Raw genomic sequence first — 25,836 nt, 5'->3', positions numbered from 1 at the left:
CAAAAGTCTGGAATAATCGGTCAGGGCCAAGGAGAAGACTATATAGCTGGGGCCTCAAGCTTTGAACTTAAGCACATATTCATTCAGAGGCAGGTGACTGGTCTTGCTTCGCTGAAGGTTGGTTATAGCATTCATTCAACAAATAGTTATTGACTGCTTAAACAGGCAGGCACTGGGCCAGTCAATGAAGATATGGGAGCATTTAAGACAGATTTGATTTTAATCTTTAAGGGCTTGTAATAGGTCTGGGCTCCTTTCCTCATAATCAATGCACTAAAGCAGTCTAAAAAGTAGTTTATATGGGTGCCTTGTTTGATTTTATACACATACACACAGATATTCATAATAATTCTGATGTGCCACTATCAGTGCAATTACAGGTATGTCAAGTACCATGGGAGCCCAGAAAAAAGAATCACTGCCTCTGCTTGGACAGAATCAAGGAGGGCTTCTATGAGGTGACCTGGTAGGTAGTAATGAGAAAGGCGATCTAAACACAAGTGTTCCACATGCCAATGATTCACAAAAGCATGAAACACCCTGTTATGGCTTAAATGTCTGTGGTCCCCGCCCCCCCCCCATATGTTGAAGCCCTAACCCCTAATGTGACAGTATTAGGAGGAGGGCTTCTGGGAAGTAACTGGGTTTGACGAGGTTGTGAGGGTGTAGCCCCCATGAAGGGATTAGCACCCTTAGAAGAAGAGGAAGACACACCAGAGCTTCTTCACTCTGCCATGTGAGGACACAGCAAAGGGACTTTCAGCAAAATCTAGGCATGCTGGCCCTATAATCTTGGACTTCCAGCCTCCAGAACTGTGAGAAATAAATGTTTAAGCCACCAGGCTAAGGTATTTCGCCATAAAGCCCAAGCTGACTAGACAAACCCTGACATAGTTATAGAGCTAAGAATCATTCAGCAGGGATCAATTCCTCAGCTTCTGAAGAGCTGAGTCTCCCGGGCACCAGTGCCCATATTATACCTGTTGACTGGGGAATCCCTGCCACCCAACAGGGAAGACTTCAGCCATTAAAAAGTCAGCAAAGAAGATGAGCTTGTTCACAGCCCAGCTTTCTCTCCCACACTAGGTTACTGGTCAGGCTACATAAGAAAGACAAGCCACTGCTAAAATGTCTACTTCCTCGGCCCTCAGTCTTAAACCAAAATAACTCCTCATAGAGTTAAAAATCAAAACCACATCATCACATTCATGTTGGCCACTAGATGGAGCTATGCATCTCACCAAAAGACACCAGAGGAAAAGGTGAATTTCCCCAAGTGTTCTGTAAATACAAAAACTGAGTTTCACAGCTGGTGGTGGCAAGTTATATAAGCCCAAGGTCCTGTGAGGGTAGGCCTGCAGAATAGACCATTCACAAAATGTCTATTAAAAACCTACTTGTGCTAGTCTCTGAGTTTAGAAAAATAACGGACACTCTCTGCCTTCTAAGAGCTCCAAATTTAGAGGAACATACACATGCAGACACATATACATGGTATACAATATTTCTCAAGCATCCCAGACTCTGCCAGGTGCTTTTCAAGTTCTATCTCTAATTCCCAAAAGTTAAGAACTCGTTCCAGTACATTGGGCAGAGCCAGGACTAAATCTCAAATCTGTTTGCCTCTTAAGACCATACTCTTTCCTCAACACCATCCAGCCCCTCTCAAACACTTTCCATGTAAAGTAAAATGCTCAGACATATGGTTGGGTGTAAACCAAGGCCACCAAAAGCAGCTAAGACAGAGCTAACTCTCACTGGGGAAGTCTAGGGAGGCATCACAGAGGAGGTGTTTATTTTAGGATCAAAAAAATGGGCTCAGTGGGAAAGGAATTCCAGGGAGAAAGTGGCATCTCCTGAGGCACAGAGCTTTGCAAAAGCAGGAAACAAGTTTTGGTAAGAGAATGGCAGGTAGGAGAGAGCAATGGGGAGTGTAGGGTGTGTGAGGAGGTATGTGGCCAGGGCTAAGGCAGGGAGGGCAACTGAGGGAAAGATCATAAAGAGTTTCCCATGTTCAGTTAAGAAACTGAGATCTGTTCCCACAGGCAATGGGAAGCCATAAAAAGTTCTTGGAAAAATTTCTGATGTTAAATTTAAATGGTCATTTTTTTTTTCCAGGAAGGAATGTATAATTCATACTTTGGAAGATTATACAATCCAGTGCCTCCTTGAAAAAGAAAAAAATCATCTTTCCAAACATATGGATGCTAAGTCTGTCCCCTTAATTTTATTCTGTACCATATGGCACTCTGAATTTTAGAAGATGAGTAGATGGATTGACTTCACAGATCAAAACTTAGTAAGAGACGTCTTCATCTGTCATTTTAAATTCTTTTCCACTAACTACAGCCAAAGCCCAATTTATCAATCTAATAAAAGAAAGTGGTGAGGTCAGGTGACAACTTGTAAAGTACTTTAACATGCCTGGCACATACTAAGTGCAATAGAAGGATATTGCTTATGTGTGCCCCCTACCCACCCTGCCACACAGACAAAAGGCATTTGCCATTAGATTCTTAGTTAAGCTCCACACACATGCATACCATTCAGTGGAGACAATGGACTAGAGACATCAAAAAATAGCTATTATACCAAGCAGAGGTACAGTGTCATTTAAAAAACAAAGGTCATAGGACTTCAGAAACTGGAATTTACTTCCATATCAGGCTTTCCAAATAAACTTGCTGTAAACTTTTACAAGAATTTTCCTTAAAGAGTCTTTTTATGGATTTATATATTACTCATACATCAAGGCCAAGCAAACATCTGGATGAAAACTTTAATCGCTTCATTGTTTCCAAGTGCCTGGATGTTTGAGGTTGATAACTAGATCCTGTCTGAGACTTTGTGTCTTTATCAGATATTTGCCATTAATCAGATACAACCTCAAAGAGAAACCTAATTGTAGGAGGTTAAGAACCATATTAACTGTAGTGCTTCAAGGCTTAGGGAAGTTAAATGATGTGCCTGGTGTCACAGAGCGCACAAGTGGCAGAGCAGGGTTTAAGCGCCATCTGTCAGATATCTCGGTCTGTTTTCTTTCCACTACACCAATTGCCTCAGCAACATGACTCATTTAGCAGCCTCTGAAACACAGACTAAATGACCAGTCCTTCGATATCTGCAATCCTGTCATATATGTAAGAGAAAAAAGAAATGAGTAAAAACGCCATTAACTGTCTTGCCCTTGATTCAGCATGTAAAAACAAACAGATATCTGGCCTCCAAAGCAAAAGCTCATGTACTTCCATAGAGTGGAATTATGCTTAATTAGCGTCCTAGAATGTTACAACTAGAAGGAGCATTAAATGCCATCTGGGCTACCTCTCCTCATTTTGGAGATAGATTTCTACATTAAAAGGAATGGGAAAAGGAAAGCTGGACCAGAATTCTTCAATTTCAATAATGGGGTGGTTTGCTTACATGTCCGCACTTTTATCTACAACTGCTCTGAGTGCTCTCACTTTCTAAGAATGTAATCTCCCTAATGCAGTGACTAAAATGTAAACATTTGGGCTTTTTAGCAGGGGTAAAGGCTCTGGTTTGAGTAGCTAAGGAAGCTAGAGTTTCTCACTGTAACATCACTGTAGTTCAGTTTGGAGTGTTTCAATAGCTCCATCTTGTGGAAACTGTCAATACTACATCAAAATAAATACACTGATCATATATTGAAGATTAAAAGACAGACTTGACAATAAAATAAACTCTATAACAGGATACAAAAATCCTGAAATACCCACGAAATATTCTGGCGTAATATTACAGTGGCGATTGATAATGCCAACCTTGAGGCCATGCTAGATACCAAAAGTCTCTTAAATAATAATAAAAAGATCAAATTATATGCAATGTTATTTTAGTAATCGATGTATACTATTGTTTTCATGTACATGGAAAATAAGAAATACAAAATGATGCCCTAAGTTAACCAAGTCACTTATCAGTCCGTTAACTTTCCCAGCCATTCTGGATGGCAGAAATGTGTTACATTGTATGAGTTTGGTGGCTCCCATCTTCCAAGATATCATGACAGGACGATTCTAAAAGTAACAGGCAGAAAGCCAAAGCTCCTCTAAGTCTAAGCTTTGAATTAAACGAAAGGACGTTTCTAGTCAGACAGGTAGAACTAAGCAAAAGTAACTAATTCTGAAAGAAACTCCAATAATTGTACTATTTCAATGCATCAGTAAGATGCTGGGCAAGATGACAGGGGACAGTGGTTAAGGAACAGGGCTCTGGAGCCACTGGCCCTGGGCTCTGCCTCTGGACAACTGTAGAACCTTGGACAAGTCATTTAACACTCCCAAGCCTTAGTTTAGTTGTCTATAAAATGGAGATTATGCTATCCCCTGCACCTCAAAGGATTGCTATGAGGATAGAAGGTAATATATATAAAGCACTAGCACAGGGCTTGACACATAATATTATTAAATTATGAAAATATTGACTCATACATCAGTTCTTGATCACTGTTCATAGAAATAAGTGGTATGATTATTATGCCTGATTTTTATCGCCTGTCATTTTGACTGCTAGAATGTCAGAGGAGGAAAAGACCTTGGAAAACTTCTGCGTGAGTCAGGTTAACAGACGACGTCTAAGGCAAGTGGAAGGAACAGACGCACCTTCAGTTTGCACAGTGATTTGGAAGTGGAGCTAAAAACAAGAAGCCAAGCCTCGGGCCACACAGTCACGGCACAGCTTAGACATCATCTCATCACTCCCCTTAACTTCACATGTGAAACAAATGGAGAAACGGGAGGTTGGGTTGGTTGAGTTACTCATCGATCCATGAGTTCATTAACTCAGCAATATTTATAAGCTCCTATATCTATTAATGGACTGGGGATTTGGTGGTGAACAAGCCAGACAATGTCCCTTCTTCATGGTGTTTATTGTTGCAAGCAGGAGGGGCCAGGGAGACCATAAATATAAGAAACACATAATCAGGATGATTTCAAAAAGCGGTAAGCTTTCAAAGGAGCATATGACAGGGTATTGGGGAGGACAGGGCATTGGGTAAGGCCAAATACACTACTTCAAGTTGAATGGTCAAGGAGGACCCCTCCAAAGAGATGCCAGTTGAGGAGCAAGAAGGAACTAGCCGTGCAAAAGATGTGGGGAATAGAATTCAGGTAGAGAAACAGAGGGTGCAAAGGCTGTGAGGCAGGCAGGAGCTTGATGAGACAGGAAGAGAAGGAAAAGCTGCAGCAGGGGACGCAAGCGGGCAGGAGGTGGTAGAGAATCATGGGATCTAAGAGTCAGGTAAGGGCCAAATCCCGTAGGTCCAGGTAGGCTATGCTAAGGAGTCTGGATTCCACTCTAAGTGCAAGATATGGTTTAAAGGACTGACACAATGTGGTTTGTTGTCAAGTGTCACTCTGGCTGCCAGGGGAGCCTTGCTAGAATCACCCAGACAAGCATGGACTGCGGCCATGGTCTTGTGACTCTTAGCCCAGAGGGTTACCCTCCACACCACACAGCCTTTGACGTGGATAGCAGAAAGTGAAATAGGCTGTCTGATCTCTTCTGGAGAACTTAAAGCCTGGCCAAAAAGAAACCAGGTGCCAACCCTTCTCCTGCTCCGTGAAAGGAGAGGAAACCCAGGGACTCACCCGCTTGTGATGTCATCCGCCCGAATGTTCTTGCTCAGGACATCCCCATCACTCATGTAGCCAGGGGCGTCCATGCCAATGCCTTCCAGGTCCATCTCATCGCCAGCCTTGTCTGAGACATCCACATGGCAGACACTGCTGCCTCTGGATGCCAGCTGCCTCCTGAGCGGGGCAGAGTACACGTAGCGGCCCGACTCGGTGTTGATGAACCGGCTGGCGTTGGCTCGAGGTGGGTACCCGTTGCCCATAGAGGGGGCGTCTCCTGCTTGGAGCCGAGGGCTGGACTGGCCGAGTCTCCAGGAGAGAGGAGTGGGCCTGCCTGTCAGGCTGAGGATACTGCGTCCGCTTATCTCTGTGGTGACATTGGTGTCAAATGTGGTTTCCAATGTGCTAAAAATGTAAAAGTCACTTTGGGTTAGACTATAATGTGCCTAAAAGCCTTTGCAGTTTACATGTTCTTTAATTCTTTTAGAACTATGTAATATTTCCCATAAACAAAACAGGCTCAAACAACATGCACGAAGAACCACCCAGTGTATTCCCTCTGTTAAAAATGAAGACATATCTGCACATCTATATAACTTTCTGAAAAGCCCAGCGGAGACTTTTCCCCCTAAAACATGGTACAACACACCACTATGAATTACTTTAATTACATGACCTTAACTACTAAAATCTTCTTTCCAACCTAGGAAATAGAAAATGCAGAACTGATAACGATGGGGCATCGAGGTACCCACCTGCCCATTCAATGGAGGATGCTGCATCACAGCCCTCCTTTTCCAAAGGCAGGATCCACCTGTCCACTTTGGAGCTCCTAATATCATATCACCTCCTCAGCTCCCTCCTGACCGAGCAGGTGGGGAAAGCCTGGCTTTCCCAACCCCCTAAGGTCCATTTCCCCCACACTTTTGATTCTCCTACATTTTGTCCAAAATGACTACTAAGCTTTGGAGGCAAGAGGCTGGAAGAGAGTGGTAAATGCCTGGGCTTGAGATCAAATTACATGGGAAATAAATCAAACTACATGTGTCTGCATCCACCAGGAGACCGAGCTGGTCCTCGGCCATCAGAAAGGCTCTTTTGCGGTCCACGGTCTTCCCGGCCCTGCAGGTCTTGGTGCAGAATCAAGATAATCGGTGTACCTCTCCAGAGCTGCACCGAGGTCTCTAACTGAGCAGAGAAAGTGAGACTCTTTCCTGCAGGAGAAACCATTGAAGCTGTCTCTCCTGTAACCACCATCCTAGTCCACTAAACTGCTGTAACCCAGAGTTACTTTTGGTGACTGGTGGAAACAGGGATGTTTCACACCTAATCAGAGTCTCAGGGTCTGGTATCCGGCTCCATGCTTTAAAACAGCTAAAGGTTTAGGGGGTCCTACACGACGGCTCCCCAGTTCACTCTCCTCTGGAAGAATCAAGTTCGTGCCACAACTGTTTGTTTCCCTCTGACCTTGCAAGTGGCCTTACTCTCCTCATATTGGGGACCCCTAAGGTTTGGGCTCCAGTCTTGTTTCAGATGAAACCCACGGTGCTTAACCCCAATCTACAAAAACTGCTGGCAGTGGGGAAGCCCTGCGATCTCCTTGGTATATTCATTTATCAAAGAGACTGAAATTGGAGAAGCAAAGGAAATGCTCTGGGAAGTCAGAGGGGGTACCTGGGGCTTGGTCTTGATTATCAAAGACAAACATAGACCACGCAAAGTGGTTCTGCCGGAATCACAAAGGGTATCCCAGGGTTGCATCCTCTTCCAGTTCTTGCTCAGCAATGAAAACAACCTCATAAATGTTTTCAGTGTAATCCTAGATTTCATCCAATTAAATCATAGTTTAAACACGATCATAACTTTTTATAAATATTTCCTTATGTGTTTTATACACGGGCATGACTAACAACATTACAGAGTGTTGTGTACCAGAAGACCAGGTAGGAATTCAAGTCATTCGCTTATCACACAGGTCAAATATAGTTCACCTGCTCATTTCAACAGCATAACGTAGTTCTAAAAACTTCATGTAAAGTGAAATTTAAACGGAGCTGGTCTACAATACCCTCTTTTAAATAGATTTAGCAGCCTTCTGCTCTGGGGAAGAATCTGTCTACACTAATTCTTGCTACTTACACTTCCCTTCTGCACGCTGTGTGGCATTCTTTGTCAATTCCAGCACATCTCACAATCAAGGTTATTTATTCCATTGTTAACCACATCGCTTTGCTAGCGGCGGAAACAAGCACAGGTGAAGCTGTGTGAAAACCAAGTTACCAGCTAGTTCAGTAAAGCAACTCCTGCTCCAGATACCTGTGTGTAACCTGAGTTCCCCGTAAACTGGACATGGTCTCCTCCAAATTCTGCCGCAGGTCAGCAATGTTCTTCACGGTCCGCAGCCGCCGAGCCTCAGGATCTTCCCCTGGAAAGGTGAGGGTTAAAATGATTTTAATTCTCAGATAGATGGTGAGCTTCATGGGAGCAGCAACTGTGTCCATGACATAACCATGTTGTATGCTCAAGGCCTGGCTCATCAGGAGTGCTTAAGAAGGATTTGAGAATGAATGAATGAATGAATGAATGCCCACAGAAAGGCGTTAAATCCAAGGAGAGAAGTCTTTCTTCTCCCTCCAGGTCCCTCCTGAAACAGGTGATGTCTAGCTTACAGAAGCAAAGTACTTAGTGTGAGACATAAACACATTTTCACACTCTCTCCAAAAAAAGACATACACAAGTTGACATGTGCTGCTGTCTACCAGCCCTACATTACAAATGGAACTTGTAGTGGCTAAAAGATCTGCACTTATTAATCACAGTATTTCTACAGAGAGAGGTTTGCTTTTTTTCTTTGATTTATGTAATCTCAAATTCTGGCTCCTCTGCTCACTGGCTGTGTGATCATGGGGAAAGTGTCAATAATCCTCTCCATCCTTCAGATTCCACCATCCTAAAGTGAGGACAGTAATAATACTGATCCTGAAGGACAGCTGTGGTACTAAATGGCATAGGGGCTGGAGATTACTGAGCACGATGCCTAGCCTGAGCACTCAGCTCATGCCTGCTGGAGCTGCAGAGCAGGAAGCCATCAAAAAGACTCAGGTTTCGCACTAGGAGATAAGGGACTTCCATTCTCTGGACAAGAGTTTCCTAGAGGTCAACCTGGCACAAATGTCCCAAGAGATGGAGGCCACACACAAGCCAGGAAGCCGTGTGCCCTCTCGGATCAGCCTTGCTTTCGATTCTCTGGTTATTGTTTTGATTGGGCTTAACAAGGGAAAGAGGAAATGGAGAAAAACTACAATAATGATTAAAAGAACAAATCTTTCTCTCAGAGTAATTTTAGGGAGGGGTGAGAAGCCTAAAGAACCACAATCAAGGGTCTTTAAAAGACTATAACTATTTCTAGTGTTGAGCAATATTTTTAAAATGTCTCTATAGAACCTAGTAACATGGACAGCAGCAAGTGGAATTTACATCAGACACTAAGTAGAACTTTTGTAATTGTCATTAATAGGACTACAGGCAGCTAAGAAATGTCATAGAATTAACCTTCCTTCTGAGACAGATGACAACTTCCTTAGGTTGTTCTCAGCATGGAGGTGCCTAAAGGCTGGATTAAATGATAGCTATGTGATTTTTATGGAGGAAATATGCTACAGCAAATTCTCTATCCTTGAAAATGCAAGTGTTTTCAATTTCCTCCCTCTTTGTAATCAAGAGAAATTTGGAAGGCATTTATTTTTTTCTTATCTGAAAAGTAGTCAAACTTGTATTTCCCACCCAATTCTTTAAAATACATATATGTAGGTATGTGATTTTAAACAAAATCAGTGATGAATGCCTACTTTACCTTCCCCAAACGCCTTGGAGGAATGTAACTGCATCCATCTTCTGGGCCATCAATTAAGTATCTTTTACTGCCAGTTTGGCCACATTTTATCTACGTAAGGCTGCCCAAAAAGGTACTGATCCTTTGGACAGCTCTAGGCCCTGCAGTGAACATTTATTATGAAGCTAAGTCTAGGCACCAGTTTTCAAATTACCATCATTAATTAGCTTAATCACACACAAAAGGTATAATTATATTTATTGACCCATCTCTCTATTCGTGGCAAGTTTGCCTGCGTTGTCTCTCCTTTAGAAATTTAAAGATCTCTGAGATGAGATGGCATCTCTCACCTTGACTTCCGGTAACCCCCACACATACCTAGGAATGTCCAAGAAATATTTATTGTCCAAAAGGCATTTGATTAGTGGAGTGTTGAAGAAAAAGCATAGAATTTGCATTCTGACAGATAAAGGCTTGGATCGCGGCACTGTTGCTTATTTATTAGCCACTTGGACCTTGGACATGCCACTTATTCTTTCTAAAGATTATCTGTGAAATGAAGATAAAACCCTTCCCTTGAAGAGTTAGGGGGAAGATCAAATGAGATGACACATAAGATATGCCTGGCACGAAATGAGGGCTCATTGAGTTAGAGTGTTCCGCTTCCCTCTTGGGGGTCCTGCTGGGAAATGCTTGCTCCACCCAGACTTATACACACACCAGATTTCAAGAGTGCCATAGAAATGAAAACCAGTAATCCACCTGCCTTGCTTAGGAGATCGCATGCTGAACTGTCAGTTCTGCCTCCTTAGAAAATGAAGTGAATGTCAGATTTTCCCACCAACTCTCAGCCTGAATAAAATAAAAATACATCCCTGCTCTGGTGGCAATGGCAGGATCCTTTCAGCTTATACAGAGATCTTAAAAATTGAGTAAGCTATTCCAGGTCTGCCTGTGGCTCTCTCACATTTGCCAAAGGCTGCCCTCCCTCAAGCCACTGGCCACGATAGAACAGCACACATTCTGACCCCGTAGGGCTGAGTTTAGAGGATGTCGGGGTATTACAAAAATAACAAAGATAGAACCTGGGGTTTTTACTTGGAAAAGCAGGCTTAAAGGGACAAGCTGCTACATGAAAAAGGTGGTTAATTGTCTGTGGGCATCAGGATGCTGGATTATATCCAATGATTAGAAATGTAAGAATAAAGAACTCTGTTACCTGTTAAAGCTGACAAAATACTGAAGGGCTGCCTTATGAAAGAATAACCTTCTTATCATAAGAAATATTCAAGCAGAGACTGAAAGATGATTCATCAGTAAATTATATAAGAGATTCATAAGCTGGACCATAAACAAACAGGACTTCTAACTCCACAATCCAGGATGCAGTCCTTAACTATGATGCTATGTAAATGACAAAGCACTATGGGAAAATCCACTTACTTGTCTAAGCAAGGGGAAGAACTACGAACTGATGAAACGGCCTCATAAATGTCTGTTTCTAAATACATCAACCATTTATTTCCAGGGATCAGTTGTGGGTACGTTAAATTCAACCCTATGCCACTATGCAGCATCTCCATAAAGTAATTCACTGTACAGCCACACATGTGCATTCTATTGCTTGAATGTAAAGGCAAGTAACCCTGATCAAGAAATTTTCATTAGCAACCTATACTATTTGACTGAACATGGAAGAGTGCTTGATCAGGTGTGACTGGCTACACAGTTCTGTTCTCCAGAGAAACTGAGAACATCTCAGGCTTTCTGAGCTCTTACTTGGTTTTGCAGTTCTGATGCAGAGGAGATGTGGAGAGAAAAAGAAAAATGAATGAAGCTCAGAGTCTGCGATCTGTCACTCTGAAACTTAAGTGTATGTGGCTGCTGCTTTTGCTTTTCAAATGTGCCTGACACGAATCCATCCAACTCCACGGGACACACATCTGATACATGCCGGGTTCCGAAGGACTGGCGTGGCTCTTTTGATGTGGGCATTAAGAACATGGTCTGGAATGTGCGTGGAGAACTGAGCAGTCGTTTGACCTCCACACCCTTCTCCTGGCCCTCCTCCTGTGCTATCCGTGTCCTCATATGCAAAGAAGCTATAAACCTTGGAGAGAAGGAAGCAAATCGACCCCAAATGTGGGGGCCTGAACCATTGGAAGATGGATCACTTACAAATGGGCTTGAAACCTCTCTGCGCCATCACTGTGCCCAGCCAGCAGGACCAAAAGGAAGTCGTCAAATCTCTCAGATCCTCTGATATTTATACTCAGAGCTAATGGTGAGAGGGGTAAGCTTCGATCACATGGGCTGCAGACCAATTCCACAGCTGTAATATGGCTCCTAAAATGATGTGGTCATGGATATTTAGTCTAATAAATAAATTTGAAACACGTATTCAATTTATAATACATCTCTGGAAGTGATAAGATAGGAGAAGAATAACACAGCCACTGCTAAATATGTAGTTTACCACTCGCTTCCCCGATTAGAAGTTGCTGGAACACAAGGCACAGAATTAGAGTTGGGGAATGGGGAAGAGAGACAGAGAAGGTGGAAATTCAGAATGCACTGAGATGTTAACTTTGCTCCTTTAAATGAAGAATGGGACAGTAGAATGAATAGGTAAATATTTGTGGAACTAGCTATATGATAATTGCAGATTTTATATTTTACATAATGCCATTTTAACCATCATTATCTAGGTTATACTTGAATAAAATTGATTATTTTGTTTTTGGTAAAAGTGGCATGCTGTAATCTTCTTCCAATTAATGGAGGATGCTAAGAACAATGTTCAATCGGTGCTTCCATACAGGAGAAAAAAAAGTCAGTATTTTAGAGTTCTAACTCTTGTTGGAAAGCAATGTTATCTGAAGAGTAAACAGGGTGACTCAAAGTTAAGTGTCAGAGCAGCCCACAGCCCCTACAAGAATGAAACGGAACATATCTTAGAACAGGATTTGCCAACAGGTAAGAGACTTATTTCTAATTCTGGGAAGGAGGGAGTAGATTGTGTGACAGTGAGAACAGGGGAGAAAGAGAAGGAAAATAATAAGAAAGAAAACAAGCTTTTTAGCTCATCAGTCAACACAATAGTAAATCTACTTCAAACCATGCTGGGTTCATGCTCATCCAGCAGGTGGTTACATGGGAGGCCGAATCACCAACAGACACAGAATTTCTGAGGCTCCATACTCACCGGTGAGTTCTTCCAGAGCAGGCTGTCCACTCTTGGAGTAATGGCTGGACTCCATGCTCACACCCGCTGAGCTGGACTCGGCAGTAACATTCCCTTCGGTGTCTGTCTGGGACCTTCACACACAAACCAAAGCAGACACACTTGTCATAAGCAGTAATTCCCACATCTGGACCACTGTGGTCTGACCACAGCACCTCCTTCAACAAGAAGCTTTAGAACAGAGCAGACCAGCAGACTGATGCTAAATAATTCATTAGCCCATGTGGAGCAATGTCCCAGAAATAGAGAGAGCCACCGAACCGTAAAAGATGAAATATTCATCACCCAAACAGAGGGTCGCAATCTCTCACGGGGAAACGCTTCCTTGAATCCCCATCGGGGCACTAAGTCTGGCCGGAAAAATGCTAGAGAGTACTGGGTGGTTCAGATCATTTAACCTATGCCAAAGAGCAGCTTCTAAGGAACCAGCAACACCAGCAAGTCAAGCATAAAGATGACTCCATTGCCGCCCCCTAGAGCCCCCCCAAATCCTCCTGGCGTGGCTCTCTCTGAAAAGGCAACTGTAAAAGCAGTCAGGACTGTGTGCCAAGCAGGTGTGTTTGCCCTCCAGGTCTCTGATTCAGAGCTCAGATCTTCTGACATGAAAGGTCTCATTGATCGTTATTTCAACACTTGACTGAAACGTGTACTTCCCCAAACCTTCTCCATGCCCTTATTTGTCAAGCAAATCGAGGCAACTGCTTCATGCAATGTGTTCATGCCACAACTACCTCAGTTCATTTAGGCATGGCGTGCAAATGTATAACAGTAGTCAGATGCATAACCCTGGTTACATTATTAATTCATTAGCATCTTGAGCTAACTCAATGAGATTACACTCTCCATGAAGAAAGCATTTGCCAAGAATGAGAACTGTCTTAAATGTGGAGGATGTGCTAATATACCTCAAGTCATCCAGCTGTTCTTCCTCCCTTTGGCCTCCTACTGAAGTCATCAGTTCCTACTTCTAGTCACCTCTACCTTTAAAGGATTTTCACATTCTCAATGCTCCTCTCCATCCCCTGGCTAGAGTCCAAGCTCTCATCATCTCTGCCTAGGTCCTGTAAGTGCTTTGTAAGCAGGTATGCTGCCTCCAGCCTGGAGGCTGCAAAGGGCAGTCAGGTGTAGGAATCAGCCTACAGATTTATTCTTATTGGTATGCGTAGTATTTTAAAGCTTTCAAATTAATTTCAAGATTTAAAAATTGGGAGATTTCACAAGAAAGAGCTGGATTTCTGCCTTCTCCCAGTAAAAATAAGGAAATCTGCCTGCCAGTGCCAAGTGGTGGCCGCTCCCTCTAGAGGTGTGTCATTCCCTTTGTCACAGTCTTACTCATCCTGAGACTCCCATTCATATTACCTTTTGGGGCCAGATCAGGCATCTGAATCCATGACCTCTGTCCTACACTGTTTCTGGTCCACTCCTCACGCCAATGATCTGTGTGATACTGATGTGATCATATCACACCAACCTCTGATTAAAAGCTTCCTACTGTTTCCCACAGCATACTGAATAGGTCTGAACGCCTTATTGTGGTAGAAGATGGCCTACCTCATGAGATTCTTCCTTCCATCATCTCCAGCCCCATCTCCTGCAGCTCCGGTCCCTATACACAGCCCCGCCCTATGCTCCACCCACATGTGGCTTCTCTCCATTCCCAGACCACACCACGCCCTTAACAGTTTTGTCTTTGTAGTCACAATAACCTCTGCCAAAAGGCCCTTTTCTCTTCTCTCTTCCTTAATTTACTCCTAATCTGCCTTTAAGATGCAGTTCCCATGTCATCTTGACCTGGACGTCTTCTCGGACTCTGCCCGCTGATCACTTCGCCTCTCGTGTTCCTACCAGCACTCTCATTCTCTGATGTCTGTTTATTACAATGTAATGAAATTAATAAATCTTTCCTCAACTAGACTGAGAGTTCTCTGAAGGCAAAGACTGGCTGTTTTCATTTTATACACATAAGAACAAGATCTGCTCAAGTTTATATGCTAAGCAGGCACTCAAAGCAGGATAAACGTATTGAATGGATAAATGAGAAAATTTTAAGTCTAGTAAGATGTGGGGCACTGGAAGGAACATTAGACTTGGAGTCTGACCATTTAGCTGGCTTGAGGCCTGGGGTCCATAACTTGAGAGCCATGCACATTTGAGTAAGTCACTTAACCTCTGAATCTCAGCGCCCTCATCTGTACAGTGGGAGTAACAATAGCGACCTCTCCTGGCTGCTACGAAAATCGCATGTGGTATGACACAAACATGGCGATAGAGGTGTCCACTGTTACTTCTCAATTGCTAAGCACATTTCATTCTGAGTGTTTTTTGAAAGAATTTATCTTCCTTTTACCCCCTGGTAAAATCGCTAACATGGAGAAGGTCTGGGCAGAGCACTGCAGGTTATATACAGTGAGTTATAAACTTGAGAGAGTGTTTTAGAGAACAGTCCGATCTAGTCCAGTCTCCTCACTTTATGGATGAAGACATCAGACTCACAGAGATGCAGTGATTTACAGAGCCAAGAGAGTATGGTAGTTAAGAACTTGGTCCCTCTAGTTGGGCAGCCTTGAGATTAAAACCAAGCTCTTTTGGCTATTAGCTCTGTGACTCAGAGCAAATTATTTAATCACCCTAAGCCTCAGCTTTGCTTAGCTATAGAATGGGGATTTTTAAAAAGGTAGGTAGCTCATGGAAATGTGGGAATGATTAAATGAGCTAAGGCATGAAAGCTCTTAGCCAGGTCTCTGCACACAACTGGTACACACTCAATAGCGGTTCCTGCAGCCAGGTCCCAAGACCACTCAGGGATATGTGAGCGGATAAGGGACAGAGTCCAGGAGTCCCGACTCCTATTCCAGGGCTCTTCTTTCTAACCTCTTCCCTGGCTCACCTAAAAAGCAAAGGCACCTCAGAGGGGCCAGAAGGACATCAGCGTAAGCTTAACATTAAAACGGGGCTTGACAGATACACATGGTATTTTTTCCTTCTTCCTGTTTGTCATACACTGGCTCTTTATCATTAAGAGTTTTACCTTTCATAAAAGCTTAAAATTTCTAAACAAGGTTAAATATTTTACAATCTTTTAAATTATAACGGCCAAAGGGGAAGGGGGAAATGGATGGTGATCAAAGACTATCATATATTTTAATTTCGAAAATGCACATAAGAATCTGTGAATGCAGGATTATGCATTCCTTCACGACTATTAATGTGACTGGAAGGATAAACATTTCACGGGGAGCAATTTAGTCGCCTCTCTGGTTCAGAGAACAACTGTATTAATAGCCCTGTGTGCAGACCAGTGCTGAGTCATTATCTAAGCCCTGGCACTCTTCTCGGGACTGTTAGCTGGGCTGATGACGTGATTTAATAAAAAGATGACTGGCTCCCAGTTAAAAAGTTCAGGCGTGATCCTCAGTGACGGGGAGGGTGAGCAGAGGGAAACAGAAGAGGGACAAGACGGGGCCTGACATTTCTCACTGGCTGACTCTGGCTGGCTTTACACTCAAATCCTCAAGCCAGTCTTGCCATCAGCTATTGGCAGGAATGGGAATAAAGTCTCCCAGAACACAACTCAGGCAGGGAGAGGGGGTTATGGGAGGGATCTCTGCATGTGAACAGTTATGTATGAGCACTTGCATTTTATATACGAATGTGTACCTGTGCTCACACTTACATGTGACTGTTAACGTCCATACCTACGAGCGTATGGGTGTGCCTACCGTTGCATATGTGTGTGTGTCCTTGGGTAGAAGCTGTAAAATGAGTGCCTAGAATATGACATTTGATCATTCAGTCCTCAGTTCCCCTTAGCTATGTAGATACCAGTCATCATTCAACTGTCCAGTGTGGCCAAAGGCACTACCCGTCCGAAGCACAGAAGCGCGCTGACCACTGTGAGCAAGGCTGGTGGACTCCCACTCATTCTGGCTCAGCTCAAATTCTATGTCCTCTCTTTAGCTTGCTCTGACCCTCCACCGAACCCTGCAGCATTCGTTACCCCTTCAAGCACACTGTGTATACCTCTACTAGGAGCCTATCGCCGGTACCTTAGCTGTTGGCTTAAATGTTCCCACAAGGCAGTCCTGATTCCTGCCTTTGATTACCCAGGAGCCGCCAGAAAGCCTTCTTTGTCCAGTGGCCCAGGAAGGGCAGGCGGCGCTGCTCCTACCTGTACAGGAAAGGTGCAACCGTGGCAGTGTTGGGGTGGTTGTATTGCTGCTGGGGCTGAGGTAGCTGAACGCTGACGGTATTGCTTCCTGTGGTCTGGGTGGTCCCGACGGACCCACTGACAGTCTGGCTGCTGATGCTGTGGTTCAGGGTGGTCCCTCCTGGGCCCTTTCCTTCCGAGGACGCCAGGCTGGAGGAGGAACTGGAGTGTCTGCCATCGAGCTGGGCCTTCTGCTGGGGGTGCCCCGAGCTTGGCTTCCCAGCCCGGCTCCGCTCCCCATCCTTGGAAGGGGCGGGGGCACTTGGGGGTTTCCCTGGCATGCTCTTCATTCCTGGTTTTGGTATTCCACTGAGGGAAGGGGCTGGGGCCTCCTTCTTGGCACTGCTGAGCTTGCCCCCTTTTGGGATGAAGCTGGCAATCTTGGAGGACTTTTTTGGCATCTCGGTCACCACTGCCCCACTGGGGTCTTCTTTTGGCCCCTCTTTGAGGTCTGGCCTCTCTGTCGCAGAGGTTCTCTTGGCGAGGTCCTTGCTTTTCTCTTTTTCCTTCTCCCGCTGTTGCTTCTCCTTTTCCTTTTCATTGCCTTTCGGGGAACTCTTCTTGGTGGTCAGCGCCCGGCTGAAAGTTCTCTGGGCGATGCCCCTGAGTGCGATCTTGGGGCTGTTGGACGTGGGGCCTGCCGTGGAGAGCGAGCGGCCCGTGGCCTCCACCTCCTCACTCTCTTCAACGCTGGACAGAACCTCCAGCCGCTCACAGCTCGTGTCCCGCGACCCTGGGCCCTCGCCCGCCTTGGAACCCCCTTTGCTGTTGAAAAGTTTTAGTTTCTCCAGCATGGACTTCTGATTGTTGGGTGCCGACTTCGAGGCATCGGAACTGGGCCTGGGGGCCTCAGGCACGGGCTGCTTGACCGAGAGCATGGACGATGTGGCGCTGTGCTTCACGCTGACGGACTTGCTCCGCCAGGGCTTGGCGGCTGCACCAGGCTGGGGGATGGCTGAGGAGACACCGCAATTAGCAGGGGTGGAGCTGCTGCCACTCTCCAAAGAAACAGGTGTATTCTCGCTCATTCCGGGGTGGGAGGAGGCTGGGCTTGCCAATGGCTCTGCAGAGATGGGTAACAGAAGGAAACTTGAATTATACCTGTGGACCTGCACTGTAGATCAGAGAAAGTTGGCTACAGTTACATAGCCAATTGCTCCAAACTCAAATGCCATACAGTTCCATTACCCGCTTCATGCATTATCTGTGGTTAAATTTTAAATCCTAACTTGATGTCCTCCTGCTTTCCACCACGCACAGTTCACATCCCCTCGTCACATTTTAGTATATGCTGTACAAATGCATCAACGTGCACAAAGCACAATTAAGCACTTAAATTTATGGAAAAACAAACAGACTAAAACCTGCACCACCACTGTGGTGGTGTAGGAAAGATGCAGGAAATATCTACTGTTTTGGATTATTCGGCCCACAACCCCATTTCCCAGTTATGTGAAACAACTGAGAATTAGCCAACTTTAAGAAAACAATGTCACAGACACTAAAACAGAACAGACAAAAAAAAAAAAAAAAAAAAAGAGAGAGAGAGAAATCAAGTATAATCTTTACAGAAGGATAATTATCTACAGAAGTTCCTAAGTCCTATCAAAGTATATCAGTTTTTCCTATGTTGGCACTTTTAAGGAGTTACAAACATGATTCAGATGAGACTTAAAATTAAGAAAGCCTTTTTAACTTAAGAGGATAAAACTGCACGTGGCTCCACCGTAGGCAAGAAAACATGCAGGTTATCTCAAAGTCAAGGCTTTCCCCTTGGCACTCAGGGAGTCTCTCCCCAGCCAGACTCTTTTCTCAGAAAAGCCTTGAAACATTTCCAAACTAGAACTGGAATTATTCTGGGAAGTGCGGGTTCCAAACTGGAGTTCTGTTGGCCACCGAGGCCGCCCGAATCACGGACAAGAAAACTCTACGGCCCTTCTTCAAGCAGCATCCAGAACGATGTAGCTCTATCGCCTATGCAAGGGCAGCTGTCAGAGCGAAAGTGGCAGGAAAGGCTTGTCACGGCTGAGCCCGGCGCCCACCCACACCCCACGCCCCACGCCTGCCCACGCCCCATGCCCGCCGGGTGTTCGGGACAGACGGGATGCAGCACTTCAGCTGCCAAAGAGCACGTCCCCTTCTACAAAGTCACAATGGCATGACTTACCTAGCAGCAGTCACTTTCTCCCGAAATGACTCCCTGTAAAAAATTCTCCAACTGGAGAGGCTGTCCGTCCAATTGTCACAAGTGTTTTCGGTTAAACTGCTCATGTTTCTAATTAACTTTTGTCATCCGCAACTGCTCCAGTGCCCAGAAGCCTGGCGGGATTAACGGCTGCCGCTTCTGCTCTCTCTCTCTTTTTTTTAATACCTATGTTCCGCTGCCTTCTAGCAACAGAATAAACTGTATACAGAGCGGCTTTTTATGATTTAAAAGTCAACGGCCGCCAAAGCCGAGTGAAGGCAGCCCCTATGTGGGCCCTGAGCGCCGAGCCGGTAGGGGTGGGGGAGCCCCCGGCAGAGGAACTGCTTCCCTTCACTCTCAGCTGCTCAGGGAAGCCACAGCTCCAGGGTGATCCAAAGCAGACCTCCCAATGTTTTAAAACACATACATCTTCCTGACTTACTGGGGATTTGGTTCTGGATGGGGGGGTGGAGGGGGGAGCAGTTACTGCACAATCCTCCCTAACAAAACTCACAGGGTGTTGTTGGATCTTTTCCTGGGGAGAGCCGGAGACTGGCTCGGAAACAGGCTCATGGAACCCACCCACACTGCTGGCTTTTCAGAGGGCCTCCTGGGTGTCAGGAGGTGCAGCGCTGGGCGTGTGGTGAGGAGATTACTGCCCCCATTTTGAGTGAAGAAACTGAGGTTCAGGGAGGGCTAATGATGAACCCTAAGTCATGTAGCTAGAAAAGGACGTATGTGGAATTTGAACCCAGGTCTCCCGACACTGCTTCCTTGGGACTGCGTCACAGCTACCTCCTTTGATGAAGAATACATTTAAATAACAGCCACTGAAACGACTGGAGTGCTTTTTAGGCATTGCCTTTTCTATTGCTTAGGTATGTTCCTGACATCTGAGGGGAGGCTGGTTCCTGGCTAGCCACTGGAAAGGAGGCCGCCTACACCAATGGCCACCCCTCTGGAGGAAATCCTAGTGACACTCCAATACCAATCCTTAGGACAACTGTCTTTCTGTTTACTTGGGCCCAGATCTGGCGCAGAAGTATTCATTCGTTCATTCAATATTTCATTCATACCAATATCCAATACTCATTCATTCAGTGAGCACCTAGCATGTGCCAGACATTGTTCTCTGCACTGGGGATACATCAGTGACAAAGATCCCTGCCCTCCTGGACCTTACATTCTAGCAGGGAGGAACAGACAATAATTAATGTCATTAATAAGTAAATGCTATTATTTGTTAGAAAGTAAGTGCTAAGGAAAAGGGGACTTTGGCAATAATGTCCTTGCAGGAATTACAACTTTAAATTCAGAGGTACCCACCTCTTTCCTAAAGAAGTTTGAGGCATATTTCTCACTGACCATAAGTAACAAGAACCAATGGCACTTCTCTGCTCCCACACATTCCTTAGAATTCTTATAAAGCTTGCTTGAAATGGTTTTGATAAGAAATGCCCCAACCTAGCATTTCTGTGTATTTTTAACATTTACACAGTTAGAAATTAACCAACACCTAGCTAGCTAACAACTGACTCAAACTTAAACACCTGACACCTGGCTTGTCTAAGTGAAACATGTGGGACTCACTGAAAATGTGTGTGTCCTTCAGGAAAGGTGCCAGGTGCAGAGAAAGGGCTCGTACAAGGTAGGTGAGGTGGACACTCACATAGTCACTTTTCAGGCCACGCTAAAACAGCTCCCAGAGACTCCTACTTATCTTCCAAACTCCAGCTCAAACGCCTTTCCTCTGTCAAACTTTCTAAGACCCTCAAGCTGAATGAACTGCCTGGTTTGCATCGCATGGTATTTTCCCCTACGCTGTGTTTTCCTAGGATACTGTCCATACCTCTCCCCATAAAAGGATCTTGGAGGGCCACCTACTTACACCAGGCACTGAGAATACAGAGTTGCATAAAATACAGCCCCTGCCTACTGTCCAAGGGGGAACAGACCTCAAAACAGAGCACAGAAGCAATGTACAGGGCTGCAGAGAGCTGTACAAGGTACCCTGAGACCCAAGAATTGGGACCCACTAATTTTCCCCGGAGAGTTTAGGAAACCTTTGTGGAGGAGATAACTCTTAAGTTGTCAAACCATGTTTCTGCTATGTGCTGGTTTGTTATTCCACTGGTCTGTGAGTTCCTCCAGGGCAGAGACACCCCCCTCGCCCAATCCCTGTTTGATTCATCTTTGCGTCCCAAAGCCTGCAGAGCATAGGAAATAATAAGTACTGTATACCCTTAAACAATACAGGGGTTAGGGGTACTGACCCCCTGTACAGCTGAAAATCTTTGTATAAGATTAACTCCTCTAAAACTTTACTACTCATAGCCTACTGTTGACTGGAAGCCTTACTGATAACATATGCCATCGATTAACACACATTTTGTATGTTGTATTATACACTCTATTTTTACAATAAAGAAAAATGTTATTAAAATCATAAGGAAGAGAAAATACATTTACAGTATTTATTGAAAAAAAAAATCCATGTATAAGTGGATCCACATAGTTAAAACAGTGTTGTTCAAGGGTCGACTGTAAATGGTTTCTGAATTGCTGGTAGGTAGTTTTGACATTTGCAAGTCTCATTTAAGGCAACAGAGACACAAGATTTGTGAATAGTCATTAATTAGGGTTTTATTAAAACTTCAACCTAAACTCAGGGGGAAAAAAACCAGGATCAGGACTTGGTGTTCCAGAATTTCCACTTGGCATTTAGCTTGGGCTCCCCTGGTTATGACATCATGGGGACATTTCAAAACTATTCATTATAGCTACAAAAGGTCGAACTTGGAGATGATTCTCAACCTAATTTCTAGAACAGAAGACCCCTGAGTAGGACTACAGGGCACAAGGGCAAAGTATTGAACAGATCATCAATACTTTGCACTTATATCATGGCCAGAAATCCCCTAAATAGTGAACGGGGCTCCAGGTCATTAGTAGTCTTGTCCAGGGTAACTTGACACAGTTCTGTCATTCCTAATGTCATCACACCAGTGACCTCAGATCTTGGCTAAAATGGCTGTTTGGGGCCCGCTCCTCTTTCTTTGGAAAGCAGTCATTTCCAGCAGCAGAGGGTTCTGTGATTCTTAGCATGAGACTTTCTCTACCAGGCCTCAACTGATGGTGTGATCCTAGTTATGCCATTTTGCCCCTCTGAGCCTCAGTCACCCCGCTTGTAAAAAGAGGATGAGCTATTTCATTAATACTTTAAGCTCTTTCTATTCAAATCTCCGTGAGTCTCCAAGAGGCCGCACGACTCTGGGCCACAGTCAGTCTTGTCCCATGGGGCCCAGGAATGCAGCCCTCACTCACTAAGTTCTTTCATACCCTGGGCTGTAACAAGCAGGTGCTTCTTCATCTTCAAACAGTCCCACTCCACAATTCTCTGAGGATGTTTTCTAATAAATGGAGAAAACTGGCTGAGTCAAGGTATAGTCAACCTTGAATGAGTCGTTAGTGAATCCTGAAATGCTAGTATTCTCTGAAAACAAGTGTGGGGAGGGAGAGTGGGGTAGGTTCTTTAAAATGAAGAGGACTTCTCTTCCTAATAACTAAAAGCTCTTGTTTCTTTTCTCACATATAGGAACCTTTGTTATAGCAAAGGAATCTAAGAGGGAAAAAGGAGGAAAGCACGAAAGAATGTTCTGAACATCGGTATTCTCTCAACAATGGCACGTGGGCCACTGAAGAAGGTGAGACTGTTTTAGATGGCACATGGGTGAACATTTTTATATTTTAAAAGTTATATATTTATTTTATTGTATATTTGAAAATATAAATAGCCCATATGTAAATTAGCAGTTTCATGAATAGTAAATGTAGATTTGAGTTGATTTAAGGAAAATATGAAACTAGTAAAAACGCAAGTGGTTCATAGATTTGGCAAAAATCATGCAGAAGGTTTGTGAAAGATTTAAGTTGGAGAAACACTGTTCCATTAAATCTAGAAATATTTAGGTTTATTATATCTTTTTTTTTTTTTGGAAAATGTAATCAACTGAATAAAAATCAAATTAGAAGACCCGAATAAGGACTAAGTTCAAAACTAATCTGAAATGTCTACTTTTTTTCGAGCTTTATTTATATGTATTTGTTGAAACACAACATTCTGCCGAGAATGGCCAGACATGGCAACATGACTGGGCCTCGTTTAGCCAAAGATAATTTTAAAAATAATGGCTTTGACAAGTTTTTGACTACTAAACATAGTGAAAATGACATATAACATCACGCCAAATAAACATCCAAATATCTATATGTAAAACTGAAAAATATTAGGATATACTCTTATCGTGTACGATGATCTGATATATTAGTCTACCCTAGCCCATTTTTCAAAATGCTGGTCGCAGAGCTCCTGAACAGATTTTATGGCCCACTAGTGGATCACACCCAGCAGACTGAACATTTCAGTTCTAAAAAACCAGCTTACAAGGTTCACCCACCACCAACTGACAAACCACAGCAAGAAGGAAAAGTCTCATTTGAAACACTGCAGACAGGATGCCTTTGAAGAAGAGAAAAGGCTCTTTTTATTTTTTTTTTTAAGAATTTAGGGAGAGCATTAATCCTCCTTTGGGGAGGGGAAAAGTTTGGTTTTTCTGGCAACCAGCCTTAACCTTCCCTGACAAGTAACCAAAATACTTTCTAAATGAAAATACTGTCTAAGGCACATAAATAAGCATGTCTTCCCCTCTCCCTCCTCGAGGGCCAGCACTGGTCCCAGGTTCCCCTGTCCCCTGGGTCTTAGGGAGATATTGGTAGTCTGGTCCCAATGCCAACAGGCACTGAAGGAGCATGTTCTACACCTGCTGATTCCATCTCCTGCCACCCTACTATGATTTTAAACCTGCCCTGGGGAGATTTCCTGCCTAAATTCTCTTTGTAGTCTTCAGGGAAAAGCCTGATAATTGGGCCTGGGAAAATGCTTGCAATTTCCTATAATTTGTCAAGATGTCAATCTTGAGCATTCAAATTTGTTAGGGTAATTGAAACCAGTTTTTTTTTTTTTTTTTTTTTTTAACGTGCATGGACTCCATCTGCACAGGCTCAAGATTGTTTTCAGAGTTGCTCAGGTCAATTTCTTTACAACCCCGTCAGCCACCAGACCACAGAGGTGCACATGAACTTCACTCATTCCACTCAGTGGTTCTGCAGGATTCCTGAAGCCTTCACAAAGGAGCTTTCTCAGCCCTGTTGTGACCAATGTCTAATATTAAGGGCACAAGCTTAAATTTAGTCTCTCTCTCCAACTCCTTCTTGGTCCTTGGAGGTACAGAGAGAGAAAAGGAAAGCATGAGAACCACCAAGAAAAGTGAGAGGGCATGGAGTAAGAAGGGGCTGGGCTTTGGATCTATATGCTCTAAGGGTCTTATGTTTATAATTCTACAGGCTCCTAGAACATCCAAGTTAGAATAAGGATGGTGATTTATAAAAACAAAACTTTTTGAAGTTGCTCTGTTAATTCAATCTCTATCAAAATCCCAATTATGTTTTTTTTTGTAGAAACAGAAAAATCCATCCTAAAATTCATGTGGAATCTCAAGGAACTCCAAAGAGCCAAAACAATCTTGAAAAGGAACAGAATTGGAGGTTTTACTACAAAACTTACTACAAAACTACAGTAATCAAATCAGTGTGGTACTGGCATACAGACGGACACATAGACCAAGGACCAGACTAGAGAGCCAAGAAATGAACCTTTGCATATATGGTCAAATGATTTTTAAGACTATTAAATGGGGTAAGGAGAGTATTTTCAACAAGTGGTGCTGGGAAAACTGGATATTTACATGCAAAAAAGTGAAGGTGGATTCTTATATCACATTAAAAAATTAACTCAAATGACTCAAAGACCCAAATGTAAAAGCTAAAGCTATAAAAAAACTCTTAGAAGAAAACAGGGCAAAAGCTTTGTAACACTGGATTTGGCAATGATTTCTTGGATATGACACCAAAATAGCATAGGCCCAAAAAGAAGACATATATAAGTTGGACTCTGTCAAAATTAAAAAAAAAACCATTGTATATCAAAGGACAATATCAACAGAGTGAAATGGCAACCTACAGAATGGGACAAAATACTTGCAAATCACATATATAATAAGGAATTGATATCCCAAATATAAAAAGAACTCCAATAACTCACAGTAACAACACAGTAACTTGATTAAAAAATAGGCAAATGACTTGAAGAGACATTTCTTCAAAGAAGATATATAAATGGCCAAAATACACACAGAAAGATGCTCATATTATTAACCATTGGGGAATGCAAATCAAAACCACAATGAGATACCACTTTATACACATTAGTATGGCTATTATTTAAGAAAAAAACAAGAACAACTAGAAAATAACAAGTGTTTTTTGAGTTTGTGGAGAAATTGGAACTCTTTGCACTGCTATAGGAATAAGTTCTTCAAAAAATTCAACGTAGAATATGATCAAGCAATTCCAATTCTGGATATGTACCCCAACAAAGTGAAAGCAGAGACTTAAATCCCATGTTCACAACGGCATTATTCACAACAGGTAAAAGGTGGAAGAACCCAAGTGTCCATCAGTGGATAAGCAATGAATATTATTTGGATAAATGAATAAACTAAATGTGGTGCATACATACAATGAAATGTTAATTCAGTCCTTAAAAGGAAGAAATTCCAACACATGCTATAACATGGATGAACCTTGAAGACATTATGCTAAGTGCAATGTAACAATCACGGAAGGACAAATACTGTATGACTCCACTTA

At 43.5% G+C, this 25,836-nt stretch overlaps 1 protein-coding gene across 1 annotated transcript in view; it reads right to left on the bottom strand.

Moving 5' to 3' along the window:
- The window catches only part of NAV2 (neuron navigator 2), a 388,116-nt gene that overhangs the window by 149,159 nt on the left and 213,121 nt on the right, over positions 1-25,836 (bottom strand). The window contains exons 8-11 of the mRNA XM_023521874.1: positions 16,845-17,946; positions 12,638-12,750; positions 7,917-8,025; positions 5,616-6,005 (exon numbers count right to left, since the gene is read on the bottom strand). Of these exons, the coding sequence (XP_023377642.1) occupies positions 5,616-6,005; positions 7,917-8,025; positions 12,638-12,750; positions 16,845-17,946 (1,714 nt within the window). The remainder of the gene's footprint in view (positions 1-5,615; positions 6,006-7,916; positions 8,026-12,637; positions 12,751-16,844; positions 17,947-25,836) is intronic.

Source organism: Pteropus vampyrus, unplaced genomic scaffold, assembly GCF_000151845.1.
Source record: "Pteropus vampyrus isolate Shadow unplaced genomic scaffold, Pvam_2.0 Scaffold321, whole genome shotgun sequence".
Taxonomy (NCBI): Eukaryota; Metazoa; Chordata; class Mammalia; order Chiroptera; family Pteropodidae; genus Pteropus; species Pteropus vampyrus.
Note: the sequence above shows the minus strand (reverse complement) of the source record. Positions and strands in the feature narration are given on the sequence as shown.